General features: G+C 42.1%; 1 protein-coding gene across 1 annotated transcript; it reads left to right on the top strand.

Annotated features, from left to right (window-relative positions):
- Positions 1 to 4,889: 4,889 nt before the first annotated feature.
- Positions 4,890 to 6,440, top strand: LOC121538720 (antimicrobial peptide NK-lysin-like). Its single transcript, XM_041846878.2, has 5 exons — positions 4,890 to 4,974; positions 5,159 to 5,238; positions 5,710 to 5,793; positions 5,915 to 6,072; positions 6,254 to 6,440. The coding sequence occupies exons 1-5, from the start codon at positions 4,926 to 4,928 to the stop codon at positions 6,282 to 6,284; spliced, it is 402 nt and encodes a 133-aa protein (XP_041702812.2). The 5' UTR covers positions 4,890 to 4,925; the 3' UTR covers positions 6,285 to 6,440.
- Positions 6,441 to 12,819: the final 6,379 nt, after the last annotated feature.

The raw sequence follows: 12,819 nt of genomic DNA on the forward strand, positions 1-12,819 counted from the left end.
TAACCAGGATCTCTAGTGGCACAGCTAGCATTGCGATGCAGTGCCACTCGGGCGCAGTGGTCTAAGGCACTAACTTCCTGGTTAAGGGCATAGCATGAGATCTTGGTCTTGATTGGTCCCTTGCTGAAATGGAGGAGGAGGCACAGAAAACATGGTTCTGATTGGTCCTTTGTGTGTTCCACAGGATGACTGCTCCCTAACCCAACTGAGTCTGGCAGGAAATGGACGGCAGCGTAGCCACCCTTGCCAGGGGTGTGTTTGTGGTTTCTCTCAATGTATATCACCCTTGTCCTTCTGTATTTAGCTAGTTGAGCTTCCTGGGTCTTTTCCAAGTATCTGCCCTGTACACTACATCTGGTTCATGTGACCTGACTGTCCAGTACTGAGATCTGTATGTTCTGTGTGTCCTGCTGTCCAGGTGTCTGCCTGTCTGTCCCTCCGTGGTGTCTGTGGACCTGTCAGAGAACCCAGCAGTGACCTCAGTGGGACTCCACAGCCTCCTCTCCACCCAGCGACCTTTGACCTATTTCAACCTTCAAGTTACAGTAGGCCTATAGTAGTCTATTGGTTCTCAGTCTGACTCTCAGGCTCTCTCTTAGTCCCTCTAATTTGTTTCCTCTCTCTCTTTCTTCAGGTTGTCAGGCAGCCGGACCCTGGGACAACTCTAGTTTGAGGCCTGTCAGAACAGGTCCAGGACCTGTGGCTGTGGCTGTGCTCACAGAAGCTCAACAAACTGGACCGTGAGGCGCTGCAGCAGACATGGGGCCAGAGGAGGCTAACTCCCAAGTGGCGCAGTGGTCTAAGGCACTGCATCGCAGTACTAGCTGTGCCACTAGAGATCCTAGTTCAAATCCAGGCTCTGTCATAGCCGGCCGCGACCGGGAGACCCATGGGGCGGCGCACAATTGGCCCAGGGTAGGGGAGGGAATGGCTGGCAGGGATGTAGTTCAGTTGGTAGAGCATGGCGTTTCCAACGCCAGGGTTGTGGGTTCGATTCCCACGGGGGGTATGAAAAAAAATATATAATAATAATGTAACTGTAAGTCGCTCTGGATAAGAGCGTCTGCTAAATGACTTAAATCTAACTAATGCCCCCTCACTGTAAGGAGGACTTGAGTTCTGACACCCTTAAAGATTGGTGTTGCTTTGATTCCATTGAGATTACACCCCTTGGTCCTCTATTTGCTGCTGGAGAGGGATCTTGGCACCAATATTTTGAATGCATTATGTAGATATAATGATTACAGGGTGTGTGCCTTTAAACATGAATTGTGTCTGTATTTGTATTGTGTCTATATGTTTTGTAAGTATTCAATGGAAACACAAATATTAACGACTCAACTCTGGGGGTGGAGCATCATGAGTGAAACAATGTTCCCCCCCAATTTGGTGTGAGTTTCTAAAGACACACAGCTTTACACTGTGGTTTCCTTTCTTGTTAGTTAAACCACTGACTTGTCATCTTCTCACTGTTGAACATTTCCACAAAGGAGGGTGTTGGGTGGGCTTCAAGATACTTTGGGAACGTGCCTAGTCACACATCAGTGTTATCACCTCAGTGTATCACTCAGAGATTGGGCCAAGGCGATTTTGGTTAGGATAACTAATTTCATCACCTGTTATTGTAATTTCCAATTTATAAAAGCAATTACTGAACGGTTTCAGTTAGGTTTAGGGTTGTGGATGGTGCTACTGCCACCTTGTTAAGTATTTAAGCATACCCATTTGTGTGAAGTGTTGCTAACCACACTATTATGGTTGGGGATAATTTTTTTAACGTGCACAACTCTTTTCACAGTTTGAAAGATGTAGTATGCATGCATACTGAAATACTTTATAGAGAGTGCAGCAAGTCGCTTCCCACAGCTATTAACATATCAGTTTGAGGCCAGCCAGACTAAGTCATGAATGTGGTTATGCTCTAGTCTAGCTAGAATCCTCTCAGAAGCAGATATATAAACATTACACTACATAAACCTAAGTAGTTCTTATTTGAGTCTCCCCCAGACAGCAACCCTTCCCAGTTGGCGTTTAGTTTTTCACCAGTAGACCTGTTTATTTTTTTAGGAACTCAGTCGGGGTCTTACTGTTGAGAGTTAGAAAAGTAGAATACACAAGGTGTATCTTTTGGTGACACAGGCTGCATGGGGTCTCTACATTCATTATACAGTGCATTGGGAAAGTATTCAGACCCATTGTCTTTTTTCCCTCATCAATCTACATACACACAATACCCCATAATGACAAATCAAAAACAGTTCTTTTTTTTTGCAAAAGTATTACAAATAAAAAACTGAAATATCATAAGTATTCAGACCCTTTACTTTGTTGAAGCACCTTTGGCAGCCATTACAGCCTCAAGTCTTCTTGGGTATGACGCTACAAGCTTGGCACACCTGTATTTGGGGAGTTTCTCCCATTATTCTCTGCAGATCCTCACAAGCTCTGTCAGGTTGTATGGGGAGCATCGCAGCACAGCTATTTTCAGGTCTCTCCGGAGATCTCTCTGTACTTTACTCCGTTGATCTTTCCCTCAAACCTGATTAGTCTCTCAGTCCCTGCCTCTGAAAAACATCCCCAGAGCATGATGCTGCCACCACCATACTTCACCGTAGGGATGGTATTATCCAGATGATGAGCGGTGCCAGGTTTCCTCCAGAAATGACGCTTGGCATTCAGGCCAAAGAGTTCAATCTTGGTTTCAACAGACCAGAGAATCTTGTTTGTCATGGTCTGAAAGTCATTAGGTCCCTTTTGGCAAACTCCAAGCGGGCTGTCATGTGCCTTTTACTGAGGAGTGGCTTCCATCTGGCCACTCTAACATTAAGGCCTGATTGGTGGAGTGCTGCAAAAATGGTTGTCCTTCTGGAAGGTTCTCCCTTCTCCACAGAGGAACTCTGGAGCTCTGTCAGCGTGACCATCGTGTTCTTGGTCACCTCCTGACCAAGGCCCTTCTCCCTCGATTGCCAGCTCTAGGAAGAATCTTAGTGGTTACAAACTTCTTCCATTGAAGAGTGATGGAGGCCACTCTATTCTTGGGGAACTTCAATGCTGCAGAAATGTTTTGGTACCCTTCCCAAGATCTGTTCCTCGACACAATCCTGTCTCGGAGTCTTCGGACAATTCCTTCGACCTCATGGCTTAGTTTATGCTCTGACATGCACTGTCAACTGTAGGACCTTAAATAGACAGCTGTGTTCCTTTCCAAATCATGTCCAATCAATGTAATTTACAAGAGATGGACTCCAATCAAGTTGTAGAATCATCTCAAGGATGATTAATGGAAACAGGATGCGCCTGAGCTCAATTTCGAGTCTCATGGCAAAGGGTCTGAATACTTATGTAAATAAGGTATTTCTGTATTGTATTTTTAATACATTTACAAAACATTCTAAAATCCTGTTTTCGATTTGTCATTATGTGGTATTGTGTGTAGATTGATGAGTGGAAAAAATAATTTAATCCAATTTAGAGTAAGACTAATGTAACAAAATGTGGAAAATGTGAAGGGGTCTGAATACTTCCCAAATGCACTGTATATTGTGTATGCATTATGGAGATATACACTATATATACAAAAGTATGTGGACACCCCTTCAAATTAGTGGAGTCGGCTAGTTTAGCCACACTCTTGCTGACAGATGTATAAAATCGAGCACACAGCCATGGAATCTCCATAGACAAAAAATTGGCAGTAGAATGGCCTTACTGAAGAGCTCAGTGACTTTCAACTTGGCACTGTCATAAGATGCCACCTTCCCAACAAGTCAGTTTGTCAAATCTATGCCCTGCTAGAGCTGCCCCCGGTCAACTGTAAGTGCTGTTATTGTGAAGTGGAAACGTCTAGGAGCAACAACGGCTCAGCCGAGAAGTGGTAGGCCACACAAGCTCACAGAACAGGACTGCCAAGTACTGAAGCGCGTAGCGTGTAAAAAATCTTCTGTCCTCGGTTGCAACACTCACTACTGAGTTCCAAACTGCCTCTGGAAGCAATGTCAGCACAATAACTGTTCATCGGGCACTTCATGAAATGGGTTTCCATGGCCAGCAGCCGCACACAAGGCTAAGATCACCATGCACAATGCCAAGCATTGGCTGGAGTGGTGTAAAGCTCGCCGCCATTGGACTCTGGATCAGTGGAAACGCGTTCTCTGGAGTGATCCACAAACAACAATAAGAAAAAAAATTTTGTCCTTGATGTTATCCTGAGCTTTCCTATATCTCTCAGATACATTTCAGACACTTCAAAACAAACTTCATTTTTATTTATTTTGCCATGTATTTTTGTGTAATACAATGCGCTTCTATGGGCTAATAGAAGTAAGGGCAAATGTAATTCTTCATCAAATAATTTGTAAATGTTTTTAATATACCTACAGGTATCCTAAAATACAAATTAAAATAGCTAATGGTCCATATTATTACTATCATAAAACAACTCCATATGTTAGCTTAGTAGATATAGCCCTAAATGTGCCACTTGTAAGCTAGCTGAACAAGTTGGAATCAATATGTCAGTGTGGTGTATTCTGCTGGAAACATACACTGAGTATACAAAACATTAAGAACACCTGCTCTTTCCATGACATACAGTACATGGCTTAATCTGTAATTGACTAATTAAAATGAAATTAAAATGAAGATCAGACTTTGGATAGATGGAAAAAGGTTATATGAAGATTACTCCTCATCAGTATATACTAAACCACTAGAAAATATGACATCCTTCCAAGTAACATCCTGCTTGTAAGGTTTGTGTGTTGTGGTCAATGTAAGATGTACTATCAATAGGTCGTAGGTGGGGGTTTGTACAGGGGGCTGTAGATAGAGGGGGCCTCTATGTATAAAAGGGCTTGTCTGATTCCTAAGTCTCTTTACCAAACCCCAACACGACTTTACTCTTCACATCTCTACCACCGCAAATCATGAAGACATCTCTGGTCCTCCTTGCCCTCTGTCTGCTGGCTTGTTCAGGTGAGATTTCATTTGTTAACTCAAGTAGTAACTACTGTATATGCAGCACATACATTGGGTCAGGGTGCAAGGGGAACTGTGGGTAGGGGGGGCCTAAATCAACTCCAAGTTCACCTTTGGTTTCAGTACAATTCAAGTAAAGGACCCATCATGGGAGTGACTGTTGTATCATTTTTCTTCACAGTTTGGGAGATCCATGGGCAATGCCAAGAGGTTGACCCTGATGACCAGGAAGTAGTGGAAGCACAGCCGGGAAAGCACATGGTAATAGTATGCTATGGTCAAAATGTTATGAACTAAGAGAAAGTGTAGACATTTCTGCAACTTCCTATTGGAATACTCAACCTCCTACTGTTTAACAGAACTTAACCATAGCCGTAAATATAACTAAAGACATACATTGACTGAAGAAACTACTGTCCAACCTGACAATACATATTCAAATGTACTTCAACCATAACACTGAATACATCACACCATAATTTAAGTAATAATAATAATTTGGGGGGGGGTTGCTTATATTTGTCTTGTTAAATAAATTATGTAATGGAAATGTGTTTTTTTGCATATCCCAAGTACCCCCGAGACACCCGCAGGGAGTGGGGTCACGGCCAGGATCACCATTGTACAGAGTCCCTGAAGCAATTAGGGTTAAGTGCCTAGCTCAAGGGCACAGCGACAGATGATTATAATTGTTCTAACATGTCCTTTCTTGTCTGTTTGTGCTTTCCAAAGGAGCAACAGCTAAAGGGAACCTGCTGGGTGTGTAAGTGGGCACTGAACAAAGTGAAGGAATCCATCCCCACTTCCTCTAGCCCGGTAGCTACCATAGCATTACAATCCATAAGAGTGTCTCTTCATGAAATTGCACTATTTACTATTTACTGTGATATTTCTCTGAAAATGTCAACTGATGTTGATGATGATTTCTCGTCAATAGGAGGAGCTAAAGCAGACACTATTGTCCGTTTGCGATAATGTTGGCTTCCTAAAATCTTTGTGTAAAGTCCTGGTGAAAAAACACTTGTGGGTGCTGATTGAGGAGCTTAGCACAAGCGATGACGTGAGGACCATCTGCGTTAACATTAAGGCCTGCAAGTGAGTACAAGAAACCGTTCGACATACCCTTTAGTCACTGTTCAGACAACTAAAGAGTATAGCGATGATCACTTGTGCTTGTTACTTGAAACACTATTGAGTAGAATGTATTAATTAATATGAAAATATGGGGTTATGTCTTCCGATCTTCCACTCATGTGGTCTTTTTGTGCATCTTTAGACCAAAGGAAGTTTTGGACCTGAGCTACTGACCAAGCAGCCAGTATCCAGATTCCAAAGTGAGAAGATGGATGTTCTGTTGTCAAGACAATGCTATGCTGCCAGCCTCTTGCTATTTCTTTTTCAAACTAGTCACAACACAAGCATATACATGGATGATCAAGTTGTTGGAATGATTATGTTCTGAAATAATGTTTTGGGAACATGTATTATAATTAAGCAATAAGGCCAGAGGGAGTGTGGTATATGGCCAATTTACCATGGCTAAGGACTGTTCTTATTCACCACACAACGTTGAGTGCCTGGATACAGCCCTTAGCTGTGGTATAATTGCCCTTTACCACAAACCCCCAAGGTGGCTTGTTGCTATTATAAACAGGTTACCAATGTAATTAGAACAGTAAGTAAGTCGTTTTGCATCATACCCGTGGTATATTGTCTCATATACCACGGCTTTCAGCCAATCAGCATCCAGGGCTCGTATGATTCGGTTTATAATAGTGTATGTGTCATTCTTAAATTGCAGTACATTTTCTATCACGTACAAATGTAAACCTTTTGCTATTTTATTCCAAAATGTTGAGAATGTTGAATGTTTGTTTTTGTAAACTTTTTGGCCAGGCAAAAAATCAACCTCAATTTATAGAGATTACAACTCCAACCCTTCTTTGACACCTCTAACATAACTCTATAAATATATCAAATTAAATGTTTTACTGATTAACATATAGTAGTATATATTTTTTTGAAATTATAAAGCATTTAATTACAATGTCTAGGAACTCATGTTGGCATTTTAGCTACCTTTTTATTTAGAATCTCAGTTTTCTGTAAAGAATCTTGATTGTTTGGTAGGTGGCTTAAAGTAACTGTCCAGTGTTTCCAGATTTCTATGAAATATGACTTATAATTAATTAAAATATTAGTTAAATAGTTTTCCTTCCAAAATGTTTTAATTAAGTATGTTAAAAAGCAGCTTCTCTGTGAATGGTGTGGGCGTACCCCAACAACAGAATGGTGTGGACGTATACCGGTCATTACAAATATTAATGCGAGTACAACACTGATTGGCCAGCATCCTCATCAATATTTTTTAAACTGTCTGTTTGCGATACAAGTTTGAAATGGGGTTTTGAAGTGTTTTTTCTCCAAATTTATGGATGAGTCAACAACATTATTTGGGTATGAGTTAATAGAATAGGAACTTTTAAAAGTGAGATTTTCACTGTACTGTTACTTTAAATGACATCCAGCAAGGGCTTTCGTCTGAAAAATTTATAGAAACATGAATTATAGAGATACTCCATGCAATCAATCAAATGCCTCTCTGATGAAAAGCTATTTCCACACCTTTCACAAATTACGTTGAACAATAATGCATTTTTACAGTACTCACTTGCAGAGCTTAAAGTTGAAAAGTTCTTCAGTCAGCAGCATCACACTTATGCACAATCTTTTTGCACAAATATTTGAGGAAGCCAATTGTAAACCTTAAGGCATTATGAAGGCTACACATTCTTATAACAAGTGTTAAACCTGCAGGCCTATTTATCACACATTTCAACAGCCTTGAGGGCTAACACAGATTGGTTACAAGCCCTGCATCACGGAAGAGCCATGTAAAGCAGAGTCATATCAGATGTCATGCTGTTTGTCGCCTTAATTGTTCTCTATGTTTAGGCATCATGTTCTTAACCTTCCTCAGGACCCACTTACATGCCCAGCAGACTCCAGGAAGCTTTGCTTCAACTTGGCTCTCAACCTGTAGCGTTTTAAGCCAGCTGATTATATATTTTCTATTTTTTTATTTTTCTATCAGAAAAAGATTCATATTGGTCAAGCTCAGGCACGTACATTTTTTTGGTGCATTTTCCAACCTGTTAGGTGCATACTCCATACAGGGTGGAACCTAACAGAGTGGAAATTTGGAGCCTAAATTTGGCTGAGCTAACATAATGGTGAACACTGATATTTTGTTAATTTTCTCTATAATTTAGCCTAACAGGGTTGAAATGTATGAGTGGGACACACGGCCGGCTCATTAGGCAGGATTAGGCCGCAGCCTATGGGCAGATTGACGAAGGCGGCATTTTCTGAACTAAACTGACCAAGACGCACCTCCAACAACAACACATAAAACCACACATAATTCTGCCCCAAAACAATGACAATTTCTCTCAACCAGTGGCCTATGGGCTTTTTAGGTGAACGCTGATGCCGCCCTTTGATAAGCAGTGCCCACTTTGTCAAAGGCAGGGGCGCAAAATAGTTTGCTTGTCCATTCCCAGCGCGCCTCTCCAGTGTGCTGTTGGAGTGACGCATCTCTGCAGCGCTCCAAACAACATTCAGTCAAAAAACGTATCTAACATAAATCATGCAGCAGATTTAGGATGTGGTAGAAAGAGTATGTGACCTTTTCTGTAGACTACAGGTTGAAGATAAAATGTATGACAATGGAATGATTATGCAGGTTTTACCGATCAAATAGCCTAACTCAAATAGCCTAACCTAGAGTGGCTTGCGAAAGTATTCACCCCCCTTGGCATTTGTCCTATTTTGTTGCCTTACAACCTGTAATTAAAATTGACTTTTTGGGGGTTTGTATCATTTGATTTACACAACATGCCTACCACTTTGAAGATACAAAATATGTTTTATTGTGAAACAAACAAGAAATAAGACCAAAAAAAAACAGAAAACTTGAGCGTGCATTACTATTTACCCCTCCAAAGTCAATAATTTGTAGAACCACCTTTTGCATAAATTACAGCTGCAAGTCACTTGGGGTATGTCTCTATAAGCTTGGCACATTTAGCCACTCTGATTTTTGCATATTCATCAGGGCAAAACTGCTCCAGCTCCTTCAAGTTGTATGGGTTCCGCTGGTGTACAGCAATCTTTAAGTCATACCATAGATTCTCAATTGGATTGAGGTCTGAGCTTTGACTAGGCCATTCCAAGACATTTAAATGTTTCCCCCTTAAACCACTTGAGTGTTGATTTAGCAGTATGCTTAGGGTCATTGTCCTGCTGGAAGGTGAACCTCCGTCCCAGTCTCAAATCTCTCGAAGACAAACAGGTTTCCCTCAAGAATGTCCTTGTATTTAGCCATCCATCAATTCTGACAAGTTTCCCAGTCCCTGCTGATGAAAAAACATCCCCACAGCATGATGCTGCCACCACCATGCTACACTGTGGTGATGGTGTTCTCGGGGTGATGAGAGGTGTTGGGTTTCGCGCAGACATAGCGTTTTCCTTGATGGCCAAAAAGCTTAATTTTCCATATGTTTGGGGAGTCTCCCACATGCCTTTGGTGAACAGCAAACGTGTTTGCTTATTTTTGTCTTTAAGCGATGACTTTTTTCTGGCTACTCTTCCGTATAGCCAAGCTCTGTGGAGTGTACGGCTTAAAGTGGTCCTATGGACAGATACTCCAATCTCCGCTGTGGAGCTTTGCAGCTCCTTCAGGGTTATCTTTGGTCTCTTTGTTGCCTCTGATTAATGCCCTCCTTGCCTGGTCCGTGAGTTTTGGTGGGCGGCCCTCTCTTGGCAGGTTTGTTGTGGTGCCATATTCTTTCAATGTTTTAATAATGGATGTAATGGTGCTCCGAGGGATGTTCAAAGTTTCTGATATTTTTATATAACCCAACCCTGATCTGTACTTCTCCACAACTTTATCCCTGACCTGTTTGGAGAGCTCCTTGGTCTTCATGGTGCCACTTGCTTGGTGGAGTCCTTTGCTTAGTGTTGTTGCAGACTCTGGGGCATTTCAGAACAGGTGTATACAGTGAGGGAAAAAAGTATTTGATCCCCTGCTGATTTTGTACGTTTGCCCACTGACAAAGAAATGATCAGTCTATAATTTTAATGGTAGGTTTATTTGAACAGTGAGAGACAGACTAACAACAAAAAATCCAGAAAAACGCATGTCAAAATGTTATAAATTGACTTGCATTTTAATGAGGAAAATAAGTATTCATTTACAACTGCGACCTGGCCAAGATAAAGCAAAGCAGTACGATAAAAACAACAACACAGAGTTACATATGGGGTAAAACAAAACATAAAGTCAAAAATACAACAGAAATATATATATACAGTGTGTGCAAATGTAGCAAGTTATGGAGGTAAGGCAATAAATAGGCTATAGTGCAAATAATTACAATTAGTATTAACACTGGAATGATAGATGTGCAAGAGAGGATGTGCAAATAGAGATACTGGGGTGCAAATGAGCAAAATGAATAACAATATGGGGATGAGGTAGTTGGGTGGGCTAATTTCAGATGGGCTGTGTACAGGTGCAGTGATCGGTAAGGTGCTCTGACAACTGATGCTTAAAGTTAGTGAGGGAGATAAGAGTCTCCAGCTTCAGAGATTTTTGCAATTCGTTCCAGTCATTGGCAGCAGAGAACTGGAAGGAATGGCTGCCAAAGGAGGTGTTGGCTTTGGGGATGACCAGTGAGATATACCTGCTGGAGCGCATACTACGGGTGGGTGTTGCTATGGTGACCAATGAGCTAAGATAAGGCGGGGATTTGCCTAGCAGTGATTTATAGATGGCCTGGAGCCAGTGGGTTTGACGACGAACATGTAGTGAGGACCAGCCAACAAGAGCGTACAGGTCATAGTGGTGGGTAGTATATGGGGCTTTGGTGACAAAACGGATGGCAATGTGATAGACTACATCCAATTTGCTGAGTAGAGTGTTGGAGGCTATTTTGTAAATGACATCGCCGAAGTCAAGGATCGGTAGAATAGTCAGTTTTACGAGGGCATGTTTGGCAGCATGAGTGAAGGAGGCTTTGTTGCAAATAGGAAGCTGATTCTAGATTTAACTTTGGATTGGAGATTCTTAATGTGAGTCTGGAAGGAGAGTTTACAGTCTAACCAGACACCTAGGTATTTGTAGTTGTCAAAATACTCTAGGTCAGACCCGTCGAGAGTAGTGATTCTAGTCGGGTGGGCGGGTGCCAGCAGCGTTCGATTGAAGAGCATGCATTTAGTTTTACTAGTGTTTAAGAGCAGTTGGAGGCTACTGAAGGAGTGTTGTATGGCATTGAAGCTTGTTTGGAGGTTTGTTAACACAGTGTCCAATGAAGGGCCAGATGTATACAAAATGGTGTCGTCTGCGTAGAGGTGGATCTGAGAGTCACCAGCAGCAAGAGCGACATCATTGATATACACAGAGAAAAGAGTCGGCCCAAGAATTGAACCCTGTGGCACCCCCATAGAGACTGCCATAGATTCAGACAACAGGCCCTCCGATTTGACACATTGAACTCTATCTGAGAAGTAGTTGGTGAACCAGGCGAGGCAGTCATTTCCAGAAACCAAAGCTATTTAGTCTGCCAATAAGAATGTGGTGGTTGACAGAGTCGAAAGCCTTGGTCAGGTCGATGAAGACGGCTGCACAGTACTGTCTATTATCGATCGCGGTTATAATATCGTTTAGGACCTTGAGCGTGGCTGAGGTGCACCCAGACCAGCTCGAAACCGGATTGCATTGCGGAGAAGGTACGGTGGGATTCGAAATGGTCGGTGATCTGTTTGTTAACTTGGCTTTCAAAAACTTTCGAAGGGCAGGATGGATATAGGTCTGTAACAGTTTGGATCTAGAGTGTCACCCCCTTTGAAGAGGGGGATGACCGCGGCAGCTTTCAATCTCTGAGGATCTCAGACGTTACTGAAAGAGAGGTTGAACAGGCTAGTAATAGGGGTTGTGACAATTTGCGGCTAGTTTTAGAAAGAAGGGGTCCAGATTGTCTAGCCCAGATGATTTGTAGGGGTCCAGATTTTGCAGCTCTTTCAGAACATCAGCTGTCTGAATTTGTGTGAAGGAGAAGCGGGGGGGGCATGGGCAAGTTGCAGCGGAGGGTGCAGAGCTGGTGGCCGGGGTAGTGGTATCCAGTTGGAAAGCATGGCCAGCCGTAGCAAAATGCTTGTTGAAATTCTCGATTATTGTAGATTTATCGGTGGTGATAGTGTTTCCTAGCCTCAGTGCAGTGGGCAGATAGGAGGAGGTGCTCTTATTCTCCATGGACTTTACAGTGTCCCAAAACTTTTTGGAGTTAGTGCTACAGGATGCACATTTCTGTTTGAAAAAAGTTAGCCTTTGCTTTCCTAACTGCTTGTGTATATTGGTTCCTGGCTTCCCTGAAAAGTTGCATATCGAGGGGGCTATTTGATGCTAATGCAGTACGCCACAGGATGTTTTTGTGCTGGTCAAGGGCAGTCAAGTCTGAGGAGAACCAGAGCTATATCTGTTCTTAGTTCTGTATTTTTTGAATGGGGCATGTTTATTTAAGATTGAGAGGAAATTACTTTTAAAGAACAACCAGGCATCCTCTACTGACGGAATGAGATCTACAGTGGGGAAAAAGTATTTAGTCAGCCACCAATTGTGCAAGTTCTCCCACTTAAAAAGATGAGAGAGGCCTGTAATTTTCATCAACAAAAAAATCCAGAAAATCACATTGTAGGATTGTTTATGAATTTATTTGCAAATTATGGTGGAAAATAAGTATTTGGTCACCTACAAACAAGCAAGATTTCTGGCTCTCACAG

Source organism: Coregonus clupeaformis, unplaced genomic scaffold (assembly GCF_020615455.1).
Source record: "Coregonus clupeaformis isolate EN_2021a unplaced genomic scaffold, ASM2061545v1 scaf0553, whole genome shotgun sequence".
Classification (NCBI taxonomy): domain Eukaryota; kingdom Metazoa; phylum Chordata; class Actinopteri; order Salmoniformes; family Salmonidae; genus Coregonus; species Coregonus clupeaformis.